The sequence below is a fragment of the Elephantulus edwardii genome, unplaced genomic scaffold (genome assembly GCF_000299155.1).
Source record: "Elephantulus edwardii isolate Elephantulus edwardi_28Jun2011 unplaced genomic scaffold, EleEdw1.0 scaffold00164, whole genome shotgun sequence".
Lineage (NCBI taxonomy): Eukaryota > Metazoa > Chordata > Mammalia > Macroscelidea > Macroscelididae > Elephantulus > Elephantulus edwardii.
Window position 1 is genome coordinate 3,205,012 of NW_006399914.1, and position 26,266 is coordinate 3,231,277.

At 38.2% G+C, this 26,266-nt stretch overlaps 1 protein-coding gene and 1 pseudogene across 2 annotated transcripts in view; both read left to right on the plus strand.

The window, feature by feature from the left end:
- SLC12A1 (solute carrier family 12 (sodium/potassium/chloride transporter), member 1) overlaps positions 1-26,266 on the plus strand; it is a 139,070-nt gene that overhangs the window by 16,209 nt on the left and 96,595 nt on the right. The window contains exons 2-8 of one of the 2 annotated variants that reach the window (XM_006895292.1): positions 1,004-1,138; positions 1,274-1,349; positions 6,771-6,866; positions 12,500-12,639; positions 14,815-14,925; positions 17,952-18,063; positions 19,787-19,914. In XM_006895292.1, the coding sequence (XP_006895354.1) occupies positions 1,004-1,138; positions 1,274-1,349; positions 6,771-6,866; positions 12,500-12,639; positions 14,815-14,925; positions 17,952-18,063; positions 19,787-19,914 (798 nt within the window). Of the gene's footprint in view, positions 1-1,003; positions 1,139-1,273; positions 1,350-6,770; positions 6,867-7,362; positions 7,459-12,499; positions 12,640-14,814; positions 14,926-17,951; positions 18,064-19,786; positions 19,915-26,266 lie in introns of both variants that reach the window. The other variant, XM_006895293.1, reaches the window with a different exon arrangement.
- LOC102877438 lies at positions 20,103-21,199 on the plus strand (annotated as a pseudogene).

Genomic DNA, 26,266 nt, shown 5'->3' on the forward strand with positions numbered 1-26,266 from the left:
AGGAGGAGATTGTTCCTCCTTCTCCAGCAGAGCATCTCATGGATTTGAACCATGAACCTTTGGGATTGTAGTGCAGCTTTTTGCCACTAGACCACCAGAACTCCTTGAGAATACTTGAGAACTTTTAAGAAAACTTCTCTATGTGTTCTTTCATTGAATCCTCTTAAAGATCCAAAGTGAATTGGACAATTCTGTCATCATTTTAGGTGACTAAAAGGAGACACAGAGAGGTAATAGAGAGGTTAGACACTCATTAAAAGTCAACTGCAGACCCGTTGCACCAAGTGGATTCGAGCCTTTAGCCTTTTGATTACCATTGAGTACATTAACAGTTTGCACCAGCCAAGAATTCTCCCTGTAGACTTCCCAGAAAGCCCACTGTGACCAAATCGATTATTTTTTTCTTTTGTCTTTTAGTTTCTTGTTTCTGTTTTTTTTAATTACTTTTAATGAAAGTTTATAGAGACTTAGGGTTTCCAGTCATTCATTGTTGCCCTTTTCTCCCTGCCCAAGACCACCCCTCCCAATAAGTTCTTTTTTTTTTAATTATTATTTTTGTGTGTGTGTACCGTCAAATCAGATCTGACTGGTACAGGAGGAGATTGTCCCTCCTTTCCCGGCAGAGCATCTGGTGGATTCTAAGCGTGAGCCTCTGGGATTGTAGTTGCAGCTCCTTGCCACTAGGCCACCAGAGCTCCCCACCTCCCAATAAATTCTTAATTATAACTTTTCTCCATCAGATTTTGGAAGCTGTAAATGTTTACAGCAGAGTAGATTCAAACTTGTCACTTTTGACCACCAGAACTTCTTATCACAGAGCCTTAATGATGCCTAAGAGCCAAGACTCTCAGTTCCCAAAGCCAAAATGTTTCTTTTGCTGAAATGAGTATGTTTCCTTTTCCTTTCTTCTAAAGTTCTATCATTTGTACTGATTTACCTTTGAATATTTTGTGGATATGCTTATTTGTGGACTTGTTTGTGCCTTTTCTCTCTGAAAATGCAGAACGTGGCAGTGGCTCCGGGTTCCGCTGACAGGGTTGCTAATGGTGAAGGGATGCCTGGAGATGAACAAATCGAAAACAAAGAGGAAGATGAGAAAGGTGGCGCTGTGAAATTTGGATGGGTGAAAGGTGTGCTGGTAAGTAAGCTCTTATGTTTACAAACCAATTCAGTAGATGTTCTAATGGGCTCTCAGCAAGCCTGACCACCACAAAGTTATGAGAATGGCTTGACTTTTCTCAATTATCACTTTGCTTTCGATACAACTTTACAGGTAAGATGCATGCTGAATATCTGGGGTGTCATGCTTTTCATTCGCCTATCTTGGATTATCGGAGAAGCTGGAATTGGTAAGCATTTTCCCCTCCTAAGCAATTTTCCACATAAAGTATAAGCTCAATCAGCAACATTAATGCTAGATGTGACATAAGCATTATACTGTTTATACCTGGGTTTCTCTGACTTTGCTTCTTGGGCAACATTTGTCAGCAGGAAAGGTGAAAAATTAATTCTTGCAGGACTGGAATTTTCCAGTAGACCAATCAGATGATACTTAAAATCATTATTTCTGGTTTTGGTAGCAAGTACACCTTATATATGAGACACATTTACTTTTAAATAATGATACTCCTTTTTGAAACAGGTTGACAATTATACCTCCTTTCTCACAGAATATGTGCTTTATAATTATTGCCAAAGAATATGAACCCCAAACAACTTGCAGAAAAATGGGTGAAAATGCGACCTACCTAATTAAATTGCTGGATTATTGAATACTTTCCAGAGAAAATAACTTTGCTACTTTCAGATACTAGGAGTAAAAAAGGTTAACAAAGGATTGCTAGATAAAAGCTTAAAATGACAGATTAGGTACTTTTCTAAGTGGAAACTAGAAGATACTAAAATTATTTAGAGTGATGGCTTAAAATTTTAAAAAATTATATCCTTTTAAAGTCTTATTATTTCTTCTAGCAGATCTTTTTAAAGGGTACCTTTGTAATTGCTATATAAAAAATTTATTTACACTTTATCAATACTTCCTATTTTACATGATAAAGATTAATGGCATTTTACTTTATATATGAGCATATGTCTGGAAAATGTATTATAGAATCAAATTTGGGGGGAAACTTATAAATCATTACTATCAATGATGTAGACATTCAGATGTGCTTTCAGACACGACTCCAGAATATATCTCAGTTCACATTTAAAAGGTGCTTGGTCATAATTTATTGCCTTCACTCCTCAAAACACATTCCGAGTCATGAGGAGACTTAATTGAAAAAAGAAAGGGCTGAGTTGTAAATTGAAAAGTTGGAACCAGCTCCCATACTTTCTCCATGTTTCATGTTTGGCTACTGCTGGGTGCCTGACAAAGAGCTGCTTGCCAGCTTTATGGTGCATATCAAATGAGCGCTTACAGCCGCAGGGTCCAAAATAAGTATGTGCTGTTCCATGGAAAATCTGCATCTTAATATTGCCAAGTTTTTGCTCGAGGGTTTCACGCAAAATTAGGTTTTTAAGGGCAGTTTAGTAACTTATTGAGATCATCAAGAAACATTACTCTGTTTGGAGGTGTGAGAGTAGCCCGGGGCAAGAGTAATTCTTCTTAATGTAACTTATTTAACATCCATATGTTTGGGCAATAATCCGAACTTTAATCAGATCTTACATTATTCTTCACAGTCAATCCAGTTTCATGTTTATGGCAAAACTATGACACAGGAAGAATACTATATTCTGTTAAATTGTTTATTATACTTTTAGGTATTGCTGTTAAATGCTGCTGAGTTGGAACCCACTCATAGCTGACCTCCAGCAGGTTTTCAGAGACTGCAAATCATATGGGAGGAGATTCCCATTTTTTTCTCTCACTTTAGGTGGTGGTAGTCGTTGTTGATTGCCTTTGAGTTGAGCACGACTCATAGCAACTCTATGAAGCCCCTCTACAACTATCGACAGTTATCAAAATTCATAGGGCTTCTGGAGGCATGTTATTTAGGAAGCAAATGCCACTCCTGCTTCCAAACCTGTCATAATATGTTATTGTTGTTATGTGCCCTTGAGTCACCTGCGATGCCTAGGGACCCTAAGTACAGCAGTTCTGAACCCTTCCCTGTCCTGAGCCAGTCTCACTAATTCTGACACACCAACCCCCAGTGCCACAGTCACTGCTGTTTTAAAAGGACCTTTTTTGGAATGTAGTCAACCCTGCTTTTGAAATGTCTTTTCTAAAGACAAGTGTCCAGTGTCCTGTGGATTTTATTTTGATTGGGAGTGTTTAGTTTAAATTTGCACAAGAGAAGCAAATTTATTAGCCTTTACTGTGAACTAAAAGCTAAATGGTGGCCTGAGTCACCAGCTGGGTCCCATTTGGGTTCTCTTTATTGGGAAAGGAAAGAAACATATACAACACTTTTTCCCTTAGTTTGGAGAACAAATCTAAATATATGTTCTAAGCCAGATTCTGGCAATAAAGACAGAGGTAGCTGGGGACAGAAGTAACAGTAGCTACAGTCACCATTCTGGGACTATACATTTTGACTGCCTAGTTCCCCAATCAAATGGTAGAATGTGCTACTGATGTGGTCTGGTTTTTCTTCTCTGTCTCAGAGACTTTGGGCTAGGACAAGAGAGTTTCCAATAAACTTTTGGAATGGAAAGAGGGTGGGAAAAGTAAGTCATTTTGGTTCCATGCTCTCATATAAAAATTATTGTTGTCATTATGTAGTGTTAAGTGGAACCAACTTCTAGCTGAGCCCCCAGTGCGGATTTTCAGAAGTGTAAATCACAAGGGAGAAGATTGCCTATCTTTCTTCCTGTAACATTTGGTGGATCTGAACTGTGTGACTTTGGCAGCTCATCTCCTTAGCACTAAGCCACCAGAGCTCAGATATTAGGGAGCTGAATCTATTCTTTCAAAATATACGGTGTAAAAGGAGAATTGAAAATTGTTGGAAAAGAAGGAAAACAGTGCAACAATGAACGAATGAAAACCCAAAATCTCTGTAAATGTTCATTAAAACTAATAAAATTTAATAATAATAATAAAAAAAAGAAGGTTAAGAGAATGATAGACTGGGTTTAAAGCCTTGAGAGGCAAACTATTTGGCTCCGCATAGATGCTAAAGATGAGCTAAACATTTGACAACAAAGTTCCTTAAAACAAAACCCAGAGCAAAATAATGTGCAAATGAAATAACCACTTTTTATAGCACATAACCCTGAGGCTTCAGCACAGTGAAGGAGCAGTGCTCACCACAGGATTCTTTCATAAGATACAAAGAATTTAGTGCCGCTATGTCTCAAAGTTCATAGCTTTTAAGAGTCTGTTGTTATGTGCCTTTGAATCAAAACCAATTCGTAACTGAACTTCCAGGGGGTAGATTCAAACCTCTTGCTTTTGGGTTGGTAGCACAACTCCTTAACTGAATTCCAGACCACCAGAGCTCCCTGGTCTAGAGACTACCTTGTTTTCCAGGCCTACTTTTTGACAAAGTGCATTCTTCACTCTTCTATCCCTCTGGATAATGGAAAATACTTGTGCTTTACTTATCAGTTTTCCATCTTTCACAGGTTCCAGTGTTTTCAAGTTTTTCTGTATACAGTAGGCTTTTAATAAAAAAAAGGAAAAAAAAATCTGTTTTAAGAAGGGTCAGCAGTTTGAATCCAACAGCTGCTCCCTGGAGGAAAAATAGGCAGCATTCTCTTGGAAATATTCACAACCTTAGAAAGCCAATGGACAGCTGCCATGCGTCAAAATTGGCTTGAGAGAGGGGATTTTTTTTTTAACGGAAACAACTTTTTATTTTTATTTTATTTTATTATTATTTTGCGTGTGTGTTGTGTATACTGTCAAATCAGATCTGACTGATACAGGAGGAGATTGTTCCTCCTTCTCCAGCAGAGCATCTGGTGGATTTGAACCGTGCACCTCTGGTATTGCAGTACACCTTCTTGCCACTAGGCCACCAGAGCGCACCGGATTTTTTTATTTTTAAGAAAGAGTCTTAGTGATGCAGTGATTAAGCAATCAACTGCTTGGCAAAGGGTAGGCTGTTTGACTCCCCTCAGAGGAAGGAAGACAAAGCAGTCTGATTGCATAAATATTACACCTTTTTTACCCTCTGCATTAGTTCCACTCTGTCCTATAGGGTCACAATAGGACAAAATGATCAAAAATTATTTCTTGTTTACTGTGCTCTATGCACTATGCTACAAAGCCCTGAGGGCATGCTCCCATAATGTGACAAGCTGCTAGTTAAAAGTTAGTTGGTGTGAACCCCATAAGTTACTCCAAGGGAAAAGGATGCGCAGTCTCCTTTAAAATGCAGAGGCTTAGAAACGCAGTGGGAGATTTCTCTGAGTCAAAGTTAATCTATAGGAGTGGGTTTGGGGTTGGTGTGCATGATGAACACCGTACACATACTTGCTGCTTTCTAATTCCATGACCATCTTTTGGCCACCAAAATAAACAACTTCTCAAAGGTCATAAAGCTAATAAGTTCAATTTTATTCTTTCCTCTTTACAACTCTGCAAGATGAAAAATTTGCTGTATTGTATGCATTTTCTTACTTGTACGTACACCATCATAAGTACATAAAAAGAGAGTCACCTGAAACAATGAACATTTAGTTTATGGGTGAATTAGCAACTCGGAATTCTAATATCAATTGCGTTTACAGATTTCTCTTGTCATGTACCGTCAAGCTGATGCCGACTCATAACTGACTCTCCAGGAGGGTTTCAGCGGCTGTAAATCACATGGAAGAAGATTGTCCATTTTTCTTCCATGGAGCAATGGTTGGAATCACACAATTTCTTATTCACTAGGAGCTCCCTCATGGGAGTCTAGAACCTTATAAAAAGTAACCTTCTCCCTTGACTGTGACAAGCCTTATTTGTCCTCTGTGTGTGCCTCTGAGCACTGCTTATGTTTCTAAGGTTCTTGAATACAGTATCAACTTACTCAAAACAGAAAAACTTAAAAATTGAGCACTTTCTTTGGGGAGATTTCCAGACAAATTTGTTAAACTTAAATGCCATCTTTTGGTGATTACCCTTGACTTGCTGGCTTTTTATGTAAACGACCAAATGGGTTGTTCAACCACTTAACTGCCTTTATTTTTCCTCTCTCAACTGAGGTCTTGGTGTGATTATCATCTGCTTAGCTGTGACAGTGACTGCTATCACTGGTCTATCCACCTCTGCTATTGCCACAAATGGATATGTCAGAGGAGGTAATTAAACTTGTGACCTGCACAATCATTTGTAAGGTAAAAGCAACACAAGCTCAGATAGTTCACCACTGACCTTTCGGGAGTGTTTTCCAAGGTAATCTAAGTTGGTTCCTTTTTTCACCTCCTAGACAAGGGAGATGCAAGAAGAATGGAGAAAGATTTAACCTTTGTCAAACCCCTAACTTTCTCATTCAGGTTCCTCTGAAGCAGAAGAGAAGGTCAAATGTCATGTTTTTGCTCTTCACAGCCCGGCCAGTTTCTCTCCCAAGACACCAGCATGAGTCAACTTTTCCTTTCCTGGGCTGCGCTTTAGAGTGTTTATGCTGTGAAGCCATCCTTCAGCATTATGAGTTCCCCGACTTGATCTTTATGCCAGGCATACACGTTTCTCCTTAGCGCAAAGGAACCCCATTGGGGCTGAAGCCTTGGATGTGAAAACTGAAATGAAAGTCAGTGTAGTTTGCAGCAGCAGGGAATACAAGGAAGAGAAGTAAAATATAACGTCTCCTACCTTTCGTTGTTACCAGGTCTCGGAGTTCTCATAATTCTCCTTTCCACCATGGTCACTTCTATTACTGGGTTGTCAACTTCTGCAATAGCAACTAACGGGTTTGTTCGTGGAGGTAAAATCTCTAAGATCTCTAATACCCTCATCATTTGCTACCGGTAGGCAAACACTTTTTATATACTTCTGCCATTGGGAACAAGGAAGAGCCAGATGCTCTAGACGAGTTGGATGCAGAAGGAAACACAAGGTATTGTGAGTAAAGTCCAGGTCTAGTCTGCTCGGTCTAGGTTCCTTTGTAATGGACTTCTCTGGTGGATTCCAAGTGATGGCTACCAGAGGCTGGAATTCCTTGGATTAACATTTTCTTTTTAAGGGGATTCTGCATGACTCTTGCTGGTGTTTCATAGAAATTATTTCAGAACATCATTTTGGTTCTAAAGTACATTTCAGGTACTTACGAGACCGTCACTAAATGGAGTCTTCTAGAACATTGCAGGTGCTTCATGGGGAAGCAGAATCCTTCCACGCAGAGCTTTGGACTGAAGACTCTTCATGTACTAGTGACTTCTATTAGTGCTGGAGACAAATGCCTTTCTTGGGGGCTTTTGCAGGTCTCGGAGTCATCATCATTGGTCTGAGCGTGGTAGTGACAACACTAACAGGTATTTCTATGTCTGCTATTTGCACAAATGGAGTAGTAAGAGGAGGTAAGTCAATTCATATACTTGTGACTGAAACTTTTTGGTAACGCAGTAATGCCTAGAACTGATTTAATATTGGAAGGGAAATACAAATACAGCTAATTATAGAAAAACAAAGGAAAACCCTATACTCAAAAGAAAGGAAACCAAAGACAAAATTCTTCTTGACTAAAATTAAGAACTCTCAGAACAGAGTTCTGACACCCATTTCTTGTGATTAAACTATAGAAAGCCAAAATATTTCTATAAAATATGTGGTTTCTTCTTTGATTGGGCCCTGGTGATTTCATCCTATTTCTCAGCATTTCTTCTCCAGACTCCCACACTACACCACAGGTAATTCCCACTCAGTATACCTCACCTATGCTCAGCCCCACAACATCAGGTTCACCCTTGGTTCACTTCAGGTTCACCATGAAAACATGGTGTTTCCCTGGCCAATAAGAGGAAAGAGATTGCTTTTCAAAAAGAGGGGAAAAAAACACAAAGAGTTCTTTCAAGTCATTCAGGAATAGGTAGTGGTAAGTAGAAAATAAAGTGGGTGGAGGTTATCATTGTTTTTCTAACTTTCTTTCTGCTGCCCTAACTTCTTTGGGTCACAACTGTGCACTTTCCCCTGTCTCCCTATTTGAGAACTTACTACACATCATCCTACCCACCTCACATCTCCTTCAGCAACTACCCCCTTCTGTCATTTTGGTCAAATTTAGTTATGGGCCAGCTAATCTGATTAACATTGTTGTGTACCATCTAGTTGAAGTCAACCCATAGCTGACCCTCTAGCAGTTTTTAAGGGGCAAAAAATAGCAAGGAAGAAGACTTTCCATCTTTTTCCCCTGGAGCAGCTGGTAGATTTGAACTGTGTACCTTCGGGTTACTGGCACAACTCCCCACTACTAGGCCACCACAGTTCCCTAATCTGATTAATGTAGTCAATGCAAAAGAAAGGAATCCTGCTTGTATATTGGTTAAGTGCTTGACTAAAAGCTTGGCTATTCAAATCCACCAAGCACTCCATGGGAGAAAATGCAGCAGTCTGCTTCCATGAAGGTTTGCAACCTTGGCAATCCTGTGTGTCAGTTCTACTCCGTCCTACAGGGTTGCAATGAGTTAGAATTGCTTAAACAACACTGGGTTTGTTTTATACAAAAGAAATAATGACTGTTTTATCCAGATAATTTGTTTCATTGTTAGAGAGGGCTTTGCCTCCTTTACCCAAAGGAATTAATCTGGTTGAAGAAATGTGATTTCAGCAAAAGATTTTTGTTTTAAAGGTTTGTCTCACATCATCCCCTTTCCAACTCTTTCTCTAACACTAGCCCAGTGCACCTCAGCCTGATGTTATCCAGTCTATTCCAGTTCATAGAGAAGCCATACGGCAGACTAGAACTACCTGTGGGATTTCCAATGCTCTACAGAAACAAATGGGCTAATCTTTCTTCTCCAGAGTGGTTAATGAGCTGGAGTACCAACCTTTTGGTTAACAGCAGTATGTTTTAACTACTATACCTGTTTGGTATGTTGTTGATAAGTGTAGTTGAGTTACGATTCATAGCAACCTTATAAACAACAAACATGAACCCTATCCTATCCTGTGCCATTTCTCATCATCTCTGACACACTCGAGCCCATAGCTGCAGTTACCATGTCAGTCCATCTTGTTGGAGGTCTTCTTCTTTTTCACTGACCCTCCATCTAAAAAGTATGACGTCCCTTTCCAACGAATAGCCTCTCCTAGCAACATGTCCAAGTAGGAGAGATGGAGCTTCATCGCCTCCAAATATCACTTTGGCTGCGCTTTTCCCAAGACATTTATGGGGTTTTTTTTTTGGCAGTCCATGGGATACTCAGTATTCTTCTCCCTCACAGGAAGTCTTTAAGGAGTTTTTGTGGTGGAGTGCAAAGTGTGTCACACAGCAGACATACAGGTCAGGGGTTTGAATGCACCTGCTCCGAGAGAGAAAGACAGGCATTGATCCCCTATAAAGATAGTCTTGGAAGTCTTACGGAGGATCACTGTGAGTTGGAATCAACTCATTGCAGTGATATTAGCTTTGGGGTTTGGAGTTTATCCTGTTGTTGTTGTTCTATTCTGTTGAGTCGCCTGCAACTTACAGCAACACTATGTACAAGCTGTTAATCAAAGGGAGCTCTGGTGGCTTCATGGTAAGGAATTGTGCTGTCGACACAAAGGTATACAGTTCAAATCCACCAGCTGCTCTGTGAGAGAAAGATGGGCAATTTCCTCCCATGTGATTTATTGCCTTTGAAAACTTGCTAGAGGGTCAGCTATGGGTTGGATCTGACACAATGACACATAATGACTACAATGCCACAAGGAACCATGGTGGTGCAATGGTTAAGCACTTAGCTGCTAATGAGAAGTTCAGATGTTCAAACCCCCTAGCTGCCTCAAAGAAGATAAGACTTGGTGACCCGCCCTCCTAAAGACTATTGTTGTTAGATATGTCTAGTCAACTATGACTCACAGTGACCCTATGAACAGCAGGCCAATTCCATGCCCTCTCTGGCACCATCTTCACAACCTCCACCAAGTTCAAGTCCACTGGTGCGCTCATGATGTCAGTCCGTCTTGTTGAGAGTCTGCCTTTCTTTCAGTGACTACTTTACCCACCCTGATGTCTCTTCCGAGTAATAATCTCCCCTAACAACATACTCAAAGTGTGTGAGATGACATTTCATCATCCTTGCAAAGGTCCATTTCATTTGCACTTCTTCCAGAACAGAATTTTTAGTTCTTTTGGCAACTCATGAATATTCAACACTCCTCACCAACATCACAATTTAAAGACATCAGTTCTTCTTGGATAATTCTTATTTGTTGTCCAATTTTCAAATGCACATGAAGTAATTGAAAATAGCATGGCTTGAGCCAAGTCTATCTTAGTCTTTAAACTGGCTTCCTTGCTCTTTCATACTTTAAAGAGGTGCTTGACATCAGATTTACCTACTGCAGTATGTCTCTTGACCATGGGTGTTGATTGTGGATCTAGGTAAAATGAAATCATTGACAACTTCAATCTTTTCTCCAACTATTATGATGTTGCCTATTGGTCCAGTGCTGAGGATTTTTGTTTTCCTGGTCTTGAGATATAAACATACTGAAGTCTGTAATCTTAGATCTTCTTTAGTAAGTGCTTCATGTCTTCTCCACTTTTTGTAACATAGTTTTTTGTCATGTGTATAATGTAGGTTCTTGGTAAGTGTTCCTCTAAACCTGATGTCACATTCTTTTTTATATAGTCCACTTTCTTTAATTATTTGTCCAGCATAAAGATTGAATAGGCATGAAGAAAGGATACAGCCCTGACACACACATTTCCTAATTTAAAAACATGCAGGGATAAATAATGTACACGGCCTTGAAACAGACGAGGGAGAAACTGGTATAAAAGGAATATATGGTTAGGTATTATTGGCATGGCAAGAGTCTAGAATAAGAGCTTCATAGTAAAGTGGTCTCATAGTAAAGGGGAGAAGGTATTGTATAACAATGAAAGAAATTTTTTTTCCAAAGAAAAAAGCAAACTGGGGGCAGGGGGAGAGAGGGCAGGGAGGAAAATGTGCAACAATGAATGAATGGAAATCCAAGTTCTCTATAAACTTTCACTAAAATCTCAATTTAAAAAAAAAACAAAAATCCCCCATGCAGTATCCCCTTATTCTGTTTGAATTAAGAGAAAATCCTGTGGGCTCACTCTATCATGTGGCATTGCTGTTAGTTGTAACCAACCCTATTACACCTAATAACAACAACCGTGAAAATTGGGCCTCTCAATGCATCGCTCACTCATTGCCATCTAGTCAAAACCAATTAAAAGCTGAGCTCCTATTGGGTTTCCAAAGCTGTAAATTGCATGGGAAGAGATTGTTCACTTTTCTCCTGTGGAGTTGCTGATGGATTCAAACCAGCGAGGCTTAACCTTTTGGTTAGTTGCACAACTCTCAAGGGACTGCACTGCCAGAGCTGGATTTTTGTTTGTTTTGTTTTTCCTTCAGTTACATACATTAGATTATCCTCTTGGTCTGTTTATAATGTATACCACAGTCAAGACAATTTTTCCAATGTCCAAAGGAGAAGCAATTATTCCAGCTCTTAATTGCCTTTCTTCTTACTTACCATTCCAGTACACATGTAGGTCTTTGATAATAATCATACCTTTCTGAGCTAAAAATACAGCCAATTTAATCTTAATATACTGGATGAGGACATGGCACTACCCAAGTTCATTATTTCACATAGAAAATATATACCAAAAACTTAGACATATTTACCAGGAAGGAAGCTAGAAGACAATGATAAATTTCACCCACTTTATTTTACATAGGTCTACTTGTTCTTGAAAATCTTATTCCAAAGCTTATCTTTGGCTACATTATTGACTTAAACTATTGGATTACTACCTTGAAAAGACAAAGGATTTTTTAATGAAGCTCTTTGTGTTTTCATTTGCAGTATTTACATATTTTAAATTTCCAGTATTAGACTTTATGAAGTCAGAATATTTCTACTCTAGATTATGTACAGAATACAGGAATGATGAGATTATTTGTTAAAGTAACATTGTTCTTAGATGCCATTGAGTCGAGTATGACTCATAGCAACCTCTAAGAACAAAAGATCTGAACCCTGTTCTATCCTGTGCCATCCTTATACTTCCTGACACACAAAAGCCCATTACAGCAGTTATCATGTCAATCCTCCTGGTCGAGGGTCTTCCTCTCCTTCATGAACCCTCCACCCTTCCCAGGATCATGTCCCTCTCCAAGAACAGCCCCTCCTAGAAAGAAACATGCCTGAAGTATGTGAGGCAAAGCCTCATCATTCTTGCCTCCAAAGAGCACTCCTGCTGCACCCTCTCCAAGACATGTCTGTTTGAAACATAAGGTCCCAAAAATGACTGGTAAATTATATTTTTGTTGGAATTAATAATTCAAATGTTCTCAAAATTTTAGAAAATTTAATAATAAAAATGAAATCCCTTAACAGTTCCTCTGTATAAAGTGTATTTATTTTTTCTTTCAGGTGGGGCCTACTATCTTATTTCTAGGAGCTTGGGGCCAGAATTTGGTGGGTCTATAGGCTTGATTTTTGCTTTTGCCAATGCTGTGGCTGTTGCCATGTATGTGGTGGGATTTGCCGAGACGGTGGTGGATCTTCTTAAGGTAATGAAAAAAGATTTATTTTCTTCAGCCAAGCAGTATAATTCAGTTCTGTTCGATTTGTATAGGGCACTAGGGGATATATTATGGCAAAATGAGAGCAAGTGGATTTATCCTGCATAATGCAGACTAATATACTGAAAAGAACTTGTGCTTAGGACTTGGCAGCTTGGCAGCAAAAGATTTGGATCTGAGTCTAGCTCACACATTTAGATGTTCTCTACCCTTTCTGCATTTATAGTATCAGAGTAATAATCTTGTTCTTTTTTTAGACAAGAATGTAGTATACGTCAAATGAAATAACGACATGAAATATTTTTAAAATACAAAACAACAGATAAGTTGTTATTTACTTATTATCTGTTGCAAAAGGAACAAAAACAACATGGGGAAAGCGAAGTTTGACTTCTACTAACTCCACAAAGGGAAACTGCCCCATCAACAACATCCACAGTACCAAACTAATAGTTATGTGGCCAGATATGGTCTCCCTACCTCCTGCATCCACTTTCACTTTAAACAATTCCAACACCAATCTAACTAGTAACGGGACTCTAAATTTGTTGCAGTGACAACACAGACTTGACAGAACCATACTTATGGTTGGGGAGTTTATTAATAGGGAAGTCAACAGTCTATAATTAAAAATGGCTATAAGCAACAGTATATAATAAATAACCATAATTAATAGGCTATAATTAAGAATAGTAAGAAGTAACAATATACAGTCAATAACTATAATTAACAGGCTATACAAGTTGGCAGCAATGTACAATAACTATACTGTTATTGTTGTTATGTCATCAAATCATCTGTGACTCATAACGATCCTATGTACAACAGCTCTGAAACCTGTCCTTTCCTGAGTCAGTCTCACTGACTCTGACACACCTTCTACCATTGCCCCAATTACTGTGTCAATCCATTTCTTCTGGGGTCTTCCTCCCATACACTGTCCCTCCAGCCTTCCAGGCATCTCTAAATCCCAGTAAGCTTGGGTGAAGGTCTCTGGCTCCAATACCAGAAGCACAGTCCTAACTAAGTCAGGTACTTTCAAATAAGTCCCAAATCAGAACAATTTCACTGTGCTTCTCAATCCAGACAACTATTTCTCAGACAACTATTGTTCTTACCTCAGCCCATGAAATATATAATCCCTCAGGTCAGACAACTTTCCATTCTCCAGCAAGCTTCGGGTGGAAAAAAAAAAAGAAAAAAAAAAAAAATCCCGCTACTGCTCAAGTGTAGGTCTGCCTATCTTGCTTCTGTGTAGCTGCTGGTCCGGGGCTCACACAGCTGTTGATGATGCAAGTGGACCAAGTCAGTCAGATTTGAAGCAGCCGAGTCAGGTTATAGTTGCAAACCAGATGAAGTGATTTAGCTAGCCAAACAATGGGCTCGTAAAAGACATTTTAAGCAACAGACCCACTACAGCACATCTGCAGTAATAATACTGTTAGGATTATAGGTTCCTAAAGAAAAGAAATTAAAATATGAGGAATACCTGACAACAAAAGACTAGGTACTTTCTAGTTTAGAAGCCCAGTCTAGGATGGTATTCACGCAGGTATGTAAACCGACTGATATGTAAAGGGACTTCATGGTTTCCTTTCATGGTAATGAAAGCATTCACTCAATTTAATTAGCAAAAATACTTCCTTTTGAAAATTAAGTGAATGAAAACTGTATTACACAGTTTATAAGTTGTATTATCTTGAAGAGATGTATTATCTGACTTTTGTAGTTTGTTCTTTAATTGAACAGCACTTATTTTCCAATCTTCCTATTGAAAAACACTTATTTTTATTCCTCTAGGTTTTCCTCTGTCACACAGATCTAATCAGTCATTCTTATGAAACAAAACACAGTGTGTTGCTTAATGTAACAATGGCTCTAAAAGCTGTAACAAGAACCACTAAAATTTCTACCTCCTAGCCTTGGTAATCAAAAGCATATTATCATAGGAAAAAGAATGCTAGATTCTTTATCTTCTCAAACTTATTATCACTTCATTATTCTATTATCCCATCTGGCTTCTGGCATCAGTGCACAGTATGTTTCCTTATTGTTAAATGCTAAGATGTGAATAAAAAAAAAATTTAAAAAACATGCTAAGATGTACAAGAAGAAAGTTGTATCTCTAACCATTTTAATGTTTTTGGTTTTCTGACCACCCAGGAGAGTGATTCGATGATGGTGGATCCAACCAATGACATCCGGATAATAGGCTCTATCACAGTGGTGATTCTTTTAGGAATTTCAGTAGCTGGAATGGAATGGGAAGCAAAGGTGAATTTTTCAAAATGATATTATCAACAACTGCTGGTCAGGTCCTGAAAAAATTACAGTGGAGAGAGAGAAATAGGAAGAACCCCGTATTCAAAATTAATTACTGTTATTTTTGCTATGGTAAGAGGAGCACAGTAGTAGTAGGCGGATCATCAAGCCCTCAAAGTGTGAGCTTCCTTCAGTCATGACCCACAACATGGGTGTCACGTTACTGTGTTTATACTTTGTCTGTCTTTGGTACAATCAATGCAATGACACAAGTATCCAGTAGCTGCAACCTTCACACTTTAGTCATAACAATCGTACATGCTAGAATCCCATCTCTCAATTAAACACCTCTTATACCCTTTCAAATTGAGTGTGGATGCTGAATCTCTAAAGATATAGCAAGTGTGTTGAGAAACAGTAACAGTCACCCACACTGCCTTCCATTGTATGTTGATTCGTAGTAATCTCTCAACCATTTTCCAGGGCTTACCAGGAGGAAACTGTTTCTCTTTTTCTAACGGAGCAGTTGGTGGATTTGAATCACCAGATATGGACAGTGAAACACTCTATGGATTATACCAACCTAGCAATAAAAACAGTAACTATTATTTCTCCCATGAAATTCAGTACTTTAAGAATAAATATGAGAACATATAGACCTTAGGGTCAGATATCAGATAACTGCTTATAAATATTTGTAGTAAAAGCAAAATTCTGTACTATGGGGAACATGTCTTTTGCCTCCATTGTTAACTGCACAGTAATGCACTGTGACTGTCCATCCACATCCAGAAACACAAAAATTAGATCTCAATTGGCCACAAGAAACCAAAAGATAGCCAAATCTTCTGCTATGTGAGACCATAGGAAACATTCTTATATGAAATTTATTTGTAGATTATATACTCAAACATTAAACAAAAACTGATTGTTTGGTATTCTGCTTGTTGTTTTTGTTGTTGTTGTTTGGTGATGTTGAGTATAACTCATAGAAACATTATGAACAACAGATTTGGATCCTGTCCTATCCTGTACCATCCTCACTATCTCTGAAACAATTGAGCCACTGCTGTAGTCACCATGTCAATCTATCTTATTGAGGTCTTCCTCTTTTTTATCTATCTTCCACCTCTCCAAGCATAATATCCGTTTTCAAGGAAGAATCTCTCCTAGAAATGTGTTCAAAGTATGAGAGATGAAGCTTTGTCATTCTTGTCTCCAAGAAGCAAAATGGCTGCACCTTTTCCAAGACATACCCGTTTGTTCTTTTTGCAGTCCATGGGGTATTAATTACTCTTCTCCAACATACCACAATTCAAAGGCATCAATTCTTCTGTCTTCCTAGGAACTAGGTATTGAGGTGAGACCAAAGGAGACACTGATTATATGACCTAGTGAGAAAATCAGCAATAACCAAGTAAATAGACATAGAATGTTAAGTTGTTAGAAAAGAAAAAAGAAATAGAGTATGGACATAGAAAAAATAAGACTTGCTTAGATAAAGTTTATAGGAAAATAATATCATTTAATAGTAGGAGCTGTGATGGTCCAGTAGGCAAGGAGTCATGTCGTCCACCCAAAGGCAAACAGTTTGAATACACCAACTGACAAAAGATGAGCAATCTCCTCTAGTGTTGTTTATAACCACTGAAATCCCACTGAGTTGAACAATAAAATGTAGCATATAAAAGTCTAACTATGTAGCCAGACTTCTTGGATTTGGCTCCGGCTTGTATCTGTATGCCTGTCCATAAACATAACCTCATTGTGTCTTAGTTTCCTATTTTTTAAAATGGGGATAATGATAACACTTTATAGAGTTGGTGGTACTCTCTTGAAAGAGCACAGGTAAAATTTTAAATCTGCCTCTGTTGTGTTATAAACTTTCAATGAAAGCTAGCTATTAATATTTAGATTGCATACTTAAGAGTGGCTTCTCCAAGGACATAATAGACTTAAAGAATGAGGAGAAGAAAATTGTGAAAAGAGTAGTAAGAAGTGTGTTTCAGGTGAAAGGAGCAGCATATGAGAGGTCAAATCAGTGAACACTCATCCAGTTGGAGAGATTGAAGGAAGACCATCAGGCTGGTCAACACTGCACACGCCTTTGACTGGGCTCATGTTAGCAGCCTAGCAGCTTGTACCCTGGGTGTTCACTGACTGTTGTGTGCTCTGGTACCCCTTGCTGCAGTTAGCTCTGGAAAAGGGAAGAATCTAAACATAGTCTACCTAAAAAGTCTTCAACTCAAAGGTCCTGGGCTCCTTATACATCCCTGAGGATGTTGCAGTACTTATTTACTTGAAATACTTGTGAAGGGTCACCTTCAAATGACTAAGTTCATGTTTCTACCAAAAATGTAACATTTGCACCCAGGTAAAATAAGGCATATCAAGATGTCATTTTATTTTGCTGTTGTAATTAGGTGTTGTTGAGTGTGGTCCTAGTGTCCTTATAAACAACAAACAGAACTTGGCCCTAGCTGGCACTGTTACCACAATCTCAGCCATGATCAAACCCATTGTTTCAGTTACCATATCTTGTTGAGGGTCTTCCTCTCTTTTATTGATCTACCTTTTTAGAGGGAGCTCTAGTGGCCTAGTAGTGAGAAACTGTGCTGTAATCCCAAAGGCACGGGTTCAAATCCACCAGCTGCTCTGCAGAAGAAAGATGGGCAGTCTCCTCCTGTGCACTTAAAAACTGCCTCTGAAAACCCACTGGAGGGTCAGCTATGAGTCAGTTCTGACTCTATGGTACACAACAACTACCTTTCCAATCACAGTATCTTTTTTCAAAGACTGGCCCCTTCTGCCAACATGCCCAATGTCTATGAAGTGAAGTTTCGACATCCTAGCCATTTTATAGAGATATTTATATCCTTTACATACATATTATATCCTTTGCATATTTATATCATACCTTGGAGAATAGAATCCTAACTGGAATAATGAGATGTTTTCTCAAGCAGATATGTATACATTTTAAATTTGATAAATAGTTAAATCAATCTAATCTGAATTCTATTACTTTGCCTTTCCAGGCTCAAGTGATTCTTCTGGTCATTCTTCTCATTGCTATTGCCAATTTCTTCATTGGCACAGTCATTCCATCCAACAATGAAAAGAGGTCCAGAGGCTTCTTTAACTATCAAGGTAAGTGTGACAAATTAACTGCTTTGCAATGAATGGTTCACTTGCCATTCACCACCATCTCCATCACCACAGTGGTCCAGGGAAAAGCCTGGACTTGGATTCAGGTAGAGAACTAGATAGAGTGTCAACACTCTGCCATTTATCAACTGAGCTGAAGGTGTTTGCATCTCAGAATTCTGCTGCTAAAGCATGGGCGATAATAATACCTTGCTGAGAGGAGAGAATGGATGTGGAAGCACTTTGTAAGTTTTAAAGTGCTGGACAAGTTGTTGTTGTCACTATCAAATAGTAGACAAGGACAGGACACTCAAAGGAAAGGACCATTTTGGACAATTTTTTTCACTGTTCCAGAGCATTAAAGTCAAGCTCAGTAATTTTTTTTTTTCCTTCCTACTAGATGTTTTATACCTTGCTTTGGCACAGTATTACCTAGTGAGTGTTACTATCAAGTTTTGAACCAGAAAACATTGTGGAAGTTCCTTTATCATATTGTCATCATTTTAATGAACATGAAATGTTCTACTTTACATCCCATTCTAGTCAGTCCACTCCTTCCTGTCCTTCCTCTTTTTCAAGCACCCACTTACACTTTATTTTTAATAATTCTCTTCATGATTTACTTAGTTGTCAGTATTTATCTTCTTATTTATCATCTCTTTCTTCTTGATTATTTTTCTTTTTGAAGATTGTCTACTGTTTGCTTTGCATATTAATTAACATCTTTTTTTCCTTTCTACTCTTTTCTCTCCTTTAAACCTTTGCTGTAACTTTTATTTTCTTTTAAATAATTTTTATTGTGATTTAAATGAAAGTTTACAGAAAACTTGGATTTCTATTCATTCACTGTTGCACATTTTCCTCCCCATGCTCCCTAGTTCACTTAAAAAAATCATTCATCATGCATCAAAAAATCATGCATCATTTCCCCCACCTCTGCCCCCAGCCCTCTTTGCTATATACCTCTTATCTGGACTGTTGTCATGCAAATAATGTCTAATCATAATTTTTATTTTAAATGCTCTTTTCTATCTCAGATTCTTTCGTTCACATCTTTCTTCTTTTCCTTGCCTGGTTTTCTTCTAGATTATTTCCTTTTGTCTAAGTAATTGGTGGCAACTCTCAGTTCTCAAACTAACTTGTGATATAGTGCTAATTTAGCACCAAAGTTCCCTACTAGCATATTCCCCACACATGAGAGTTTGGTATAAATTAGAATTGCAATTTCTGGAGGTGAGACTTAGGGGAAGGTCAGTAACATTTGTAGCAAAATGTTAAAAGTATTACCTACAAGGGACTCTGATAACAACAACAAAAAAGCATTCTGTGTTGATGCTTTAAAAATATTTATTATGTGAGAATATAGTTGTGTGGCAGGGGTGAAGAAAGGGACTATTGTAAGAATACCATCATGAGTGTGGGAGAATTCTTTATCTCCTTTCTTTCTATCTTCTAGATTCAAAGAAGCCAGGCACCCCGAGTCTCCCCACTGGCACAAAGATTAGTGATCCCTCACCCCCACAGCAGAGCTGTCCTAGAGATCTAAAACTTGGTGATACACAACTTGATGGTTGCATATATTCACAGTATGCCCATTAGGAGTACACCAACATCTTTAGCTTTATTTCATTTAGAATGCAGGGATATATTTGCATTTAGGACTGTGGGAGCTGAAGTTTTTACGTAGAAAAACTATCTAATAATTTTCTCATCCTTTGTGTTGCAGCATCAATATTTGCAGAAAACTTTGGCCCGAGCTTCACAAAAGGCGAAGGCTTCTTCTCTGTCTTTGCCATTTTTTTCCCAGCAGCTACTGGTATTCTTGCTGGTGCCAATATCTCAGGAGATTTAGAGGTATGTTGTTTCCTCTGTTTTGTGGCCTTAGTGTTGGAAGAGTGAGCAACACGAGTTTTTCAGAGACTGGCAGTGATCACACCTCTCTACTAATTTCAAAACTACTTCCCTCACTTCTCATTTTCCACCTGATTAAATTGTAAAGACCAAGTTGTTATGTGAAAATTATTGTTGTATGCAAATTAGGGATGACTACATCCAATCATAAAATGGAGTATAACTACATTGCTATATGACGTCCAAAATAGTAAATAGTAAACACTGAGAATTACGGGCCAAACTGACACCTAATCTTAACTATCATAGTTTTAATCTCACCTTGCACCGTGGCATTATTTACTGCCAGACATTATACTAATGTGAAAAATAGTACAATAGTGGATTTGTCATTATTGTGCTAAATGTGAAATGTTAGATAATGAGACGACTCATAAATGAGGACTAATTGTATATGATTTTTGTAAAATTTTCTGGTTATTTACAAGTTTTCACTTTTAAAGGTAAATTTAGATTCTTATTCAAGATAATTCTTCCAGATATCTTACTCAGCAATCTCAGAAGACCAAAGTGCACAGCCATTGTGTCATATTTTCAATAGAATTGTTATACTTAGGTTAAAAAAATTACAATATCACCCTTTCTTTTTTAAGTATAATTAAATAGAGCACACATGGGGCAATCAGGAAAAAGCAAAAGCCCCCAAATGATGTCACTTTGTTACTGAAAATCCATGTCTTTAAGTTCTCAAATAATAATTTCTTAACTATATATTTCTAAAGTACTCTACTATGTTAATCTGTTAAACATTGTAAGGAATGGCCTGGAAGAAGAAAGTGTGAAAACTTTCAGTCAACTCAATTACTCTGCTGCACGTGAGTCTATGAATCTTGGCTAAAACATGGCTATAAAGCTTACAGAATCAGTGGAAAAGGAAGACTCATGTCCAAAACAGGAAAAAGAATGCACCAAAGGAGCTCCACCAGTTTAAAGCTATTCTCAATGTAGGTGGTGATGATTTAATGAGTGATGTTCAAGAGTTTGCAACTTGGGCTTTACCCAAACATTACCAAGAAAAAAATGCATTGTGAGAGAATGATGAAAAAGAGGACGTGAAAATGGAGTCTGATGCTGAGAAGAAAAAAAAAAGAGCTTCTAGACCAGCATGGCTAGTGACCAATTTGGATGAAACAGAGGTGGAGAAAAAAAGTTGAAAGCAAAGAGACAAAAAGCAAAGGGGAAAAAACAAATCCACAGCGTGGAAGGCAGCAAAGGTTTAGCCTGGTAGACCCTGAAAGACTTCAAAAAAATGGCAGGTTCAGGAGGTGTTTGGTCAAATATATATATTGATTTCAGCTTCCACTAGATGAAAACTATTTGTTTCTTAATCTTAACTGGCCTTTTATAAGGATAACTCAAGTTTGGTTTAGGAACTTGAATAAATTATTTTCTTTGGTGAATGAGAACCGTACTGGTATTTTAATAGACTTTTTTCTCCAGTATCGACATTTCAACTTTCTATAGACTATTAATGTAACTGTAACTGATTGCTGTCACAACTTGATAAATATAGTTAGAAAATGAAAAATAAGTGATGTTGTGGTGAAAAATTTAATGCAGGTTCACAGAAAACTATATCATGCTAACAATTTTTAAATTTAATTGTATCTTATAAGCATTGCTTGTTTGGAATTTGAATTTGGTTATAATTTAGAAAAAAACTATTCTATGCATAAACAATTTTAAAGAACAAGGTATTAGTTAAGATATTGCTTTTCTTTAAAGAAATAAAAGAAGGCTTTCAGGAAAGGGGTCACTGTGCAGATTTTTTAAAATGAATATGAATTTATAAAAAAATAAAGAGGAAAAGGACATTTGGAACAGAAGGAATACAATATAGAATGACATAGAGATTGATATTGTTAATGGAAACACTTTAATATGCATAAGGTGGTGGTGGTGGTGGTTGTGTACCATCATGTTGGAACCAACCCATATCTGACCCTCCAGTGGGTTTTCAGAGGCAGTTAATCACATGGGAGGAGATTGCCCATCCTTCTCCCGCAGAGCAGGTGGTGGCCTCAAACCACGTGCCTTCAGGATTGCAATGCAGCTTCTTGCCACTAGGCCACCAGACCTCCCTGATAACATTGTATACAAGTAAAATCTTCTATATCAATGACTGTATTTATATAAATATACCCTATATTCTAGCCCCTGTGCGTTCTAGTAATAATCAAAGAAGTTATATAATCTCTTTCTGAAAAGACAATAATTTAACATTTCCTTCCCTCCAAGGTTAACTTAAGGATTATTAAATTAATAAAGAATTTTATTCACTTATCAGTTTATATTCAAAAGGTTCTGCTTTATAGTTTACATGAAAAGATAGTGCAGAAGAGGGCTCCCACAATTTCCAGGATACAAATTGTTGCTAGACTCCAGATCATATTTTGGTTTTCAAGAGCATTTTTAAATTTTCTTTAGCCTCAACTTGAATTTACACATGAGTAATTGATGGTCTGTTCACAGTTGGTAGGACACTTAATTGTGCTTATACAAAATCTATACCTAGACCGAGAGCTATTGTGCAAACAGAGCAAGGGAACACTGTAAGTTTAAAATTAAGAAAGGCATGTGTCAGAGTTGTATGCTTTTTCCATATTCAGTCTGTATGCTGAGCAAATTATTTGAGTAGCCAGTCTCTGTGAAGAAGAAGGTGGCATCAGGGCCAATAACCTGTTATATGCAGATGACACAACTCTGCCTGCTCAAAGTGAGGAGGCTATTCAACACTTTCTGCAGAAGATCAAACATTGTAGCTTTCAATATTGTTTGCATCCTAACATCAAGAAAATAAAAATTCTCACATCATGATAGATGGAGAAAAGATTGAAACTGTCAATGACTTCATCTTACTTGGATCCACAGTTAGGAGATATATTGGACTACGAAAGCCTGCAGTCAAGGACATCTTCAAATTACTGAGGAGCAATAATGTTAGAATGAAGATAAGATGTGCCTGATTCAGACAATGGTCCTTTTTAGTCACTTGTTATGCATCTGAGAGCTGGGCAATTAATAAGAATTAAAGAAGAAAAATTGATGCCTTTGATCTATAGTGGAGGAGGAGAGTATCTGAGAGATAGTTCTAGCAGCTTGTGAAGACTGGATTAGAGAGTGGAGGATGATAGGTAGGGAGACTGGAAGCAAAAGATCCATTGTAGAATATCATAATCATCCAGACAAGAGAAGGCTGGGGCCTGAATTAAATTCATGGCAGGAGAAATGGATCAAAGGGATCAGCTCAGATAGAGAAGTAAGAAAAGAAAGAGAATAGATGCTTTTTATTACGACTAGAAAGAAGAAAACATAAATCACAGCCTAGTGCACACATAAAAGTTTCCAGAAACAATTCTTTGCTTTGTACAATAAATGCCTTCTACTATTTCCACATCCATTCCATTCTATAGTATGTTTTGAATGCTAGTTGCAAGCTAATAAATTGATTTCACATGGTAGTAAATGAGGACAATAAATTCAGATTTGGTTATGGAGCCTAAAATGGCAGAGGAACATGCAGTATGGAGCTGGGTAGTAGTTAGCTAGATTTATTCATTTTGAGGTCTAGAAGGGAACTGGAGTAGGAATGGATATCATGACTAACTCATTCAGACATATGCAAGAGGAAGGAGACAAGACCTTCAGCTGAATGCATCTCCAGGGGAACACAGGCAACCTAGTGGGAACAAACTGTGCTGCTATTCTGAAGACATGCAGCTCGAGTCTACCAGTGGCTCTGTAGGAGAAAGATGGCTAAGCTCCTCCCATGCCTCTGAAAACTTGTTGGAGGGTTAGGTATAGGTGGGTTCTCACTAGGTGGCACACAATAACAACAATTACAGGAAAATTCATTGGTGTTCAGTTGATTTTGATTCAAGTCAACACTCCATTGAGATTGAGAGGCAGTAAATCTTTATGGTAGGAGAGAGCACATGGTGGATTTTAACTGCTGACCTTATGGTTAGCAACCTGGCTATATTGACACTATGCCCCAAGAGGTCCTTAGTGGTGGAAAAAGAATTAGTAAAGAAGTAAGAGGAAGAGCAGTATAAGAGTTAGGGGGAAGTGTAGAGTCATTACAATCAAGAAAAGAGGATGATTTGGGCAGTAATGATTAACATGGCCAAAGCCTTAGTGGTCAGGCATGTTAGCACTGAGAAGTGATTGTATGTTGGAAAACATCACAGCACCTTTGGTACATCAAAGTGTTGTTTCTTTCTGAGGCTGAAACTAGAGATAATAATTTAGTAAATTTTATGTAATTTAGTAAAAAATTTATGGTTTACCTGGTGTAATTATATAGGGTGCTGACACATGCTCATGGCCTCAAAATCTTTCCCAAGCTAGCACTTCAGGTTGGCAATGACAGTTACCAGTGATGGCACAGGAGGTTATTAAAAATTTCTCTTCATGAACCATTTATTTGCTAATAGCACACATACACAAGTCTGTAAATATGTGCATGGAAGCGGTTTCAGGAATATCTAAATCCAAACAAGAGAGTTAAAGTATGGTTTCATCTTAGCAAAGCAAAGTGAGGATGTGGTTGACAAACCTCAAAATAAAGCAAACTAAGAGATTGCTTGTCATTTGTCTTGAGAAAGAAATATAGATCTATTATATACAATAAACATGTTATTTGTTTAAATATTTGTTGTTGTTGTTACGTGCCATTGAGTCACTTGCGACTCATAATGACCCTATGTATAAGAGCCCTAAACCCTGCTCTATCCTGTGCCAACCTCATTGTCTCCAACACACCTCCTCCTACTGTCCCTCTCCAAGGTCTGGTCACTCCTTGCAACATGTCCAATGTCAGATGAAGCTTCAGAATCCTTGACTCCAAGTAGCATTCTGGCTTCACCCTCTTCAGGACAAACCTGTTTGTTCTCCTAGCAGTCCATGGTATATTCAACATTCTTCTCCAGCACCACAGCTCAAAGGCATCAATTCTGTTTCTATCATCCCTATTCACTGTCCAACTCTCTAATACATAGCACATAATTGTGAAGACGATAGCTCAGATCAGGCACACCTTAATCTCCAGCCTCACATCGTTGCTCTTCAGTACTCTGGAGAGGTCCCTGACAGCTGGCTTACCCAATGCAATTCGTCTCTTGAGTTCCTGGCTGCTGGTATCAAAAGTGTTGACTGTGAAACCAAGTAAACTAAAACTGTTAACAATCTTAGTCTCTTCACCATCCATCCTGATGCTGCCAATTGGCCCAGTGGTGAAAATCTTTGTTTTCTTGATGTTGAGTTTCAATCCATATAGGAGGCTGTAGTCCTTGACCTTCTGCAGCAAGCGCTTCAGGTCCTCCTCAGTTTCAACAAGCAGGGTTGTATCATCTGCTTAACATATGCTGTTGATCATTCTTCCACCAATCCTGATGCCACATTCCTACTCATATAGCCCAGCATCCCAGATGATCTCTTCTGCATACAGATTGAAGAGGTATGGAGACAGAACATCCTTGGTGGACCTCCTTCCCAATTTTGAACGATGCAGTGTCTCCCTGCTCTGCTTTGATGATTGCCTCTTGGTCCAAGTATAGGTTTCACATAAGCACAATTAAGTGTTCTGGGATTCTCATTCTTCTCAGAGTTAGCCACAGCTTGTTGTGATCCTCACAGTCGTTGCATACATTTAGATAGAATTTTAAAAAATTAATACTTTTCTGTATTACATAATAAATGTATATTATATAATATTTAAATTAAAAATGCGAAAGCAAGTTTGATTTAGGGTTTCTGCTTGGAAATCCTAATCCACCAGTGAGTAGACGGGAGGAAGATGGGCAATTTTCTCTTGTGGGATTTACAGCCTCAGAAACCAATTGGAAGGTCAGCTATGATTCAGTTCCTATTTGATAGCAGTAGTTTGAGTTGAGTTTGAAGATTTCTGGGAGCTAAGATTTAAAGTGAAAATTTAAAATAAAAATTTGTTAAATTCTTAGCCCATGTTAGGAAATTCATGTTAGGGGAAATGTTGTTGTTATGTGCTGTCGAGTCGCTTGTGACTCATAGCGACCCTATGTACAACAGGCCTAAACTCTGCTCTGTCCTGTGCCAATTGCACTGTCTCTGACACTCACATCCCAATTATCCCAGTCACTGAATCAATCCACCTCATAGAGGGCTTTCCCCTCCTGTGTCATCCCTCCACCCTCCCAAGCATGATGTCCTTCTCAAAGGACTGGTCTCTCCTTACAACATGTCCAAAGTATGTTAGACGGAGCCTCAGAATCCTTGCCTCCAAGGAGCCACCCGGTTTAACCCTTTCCAGGACAAA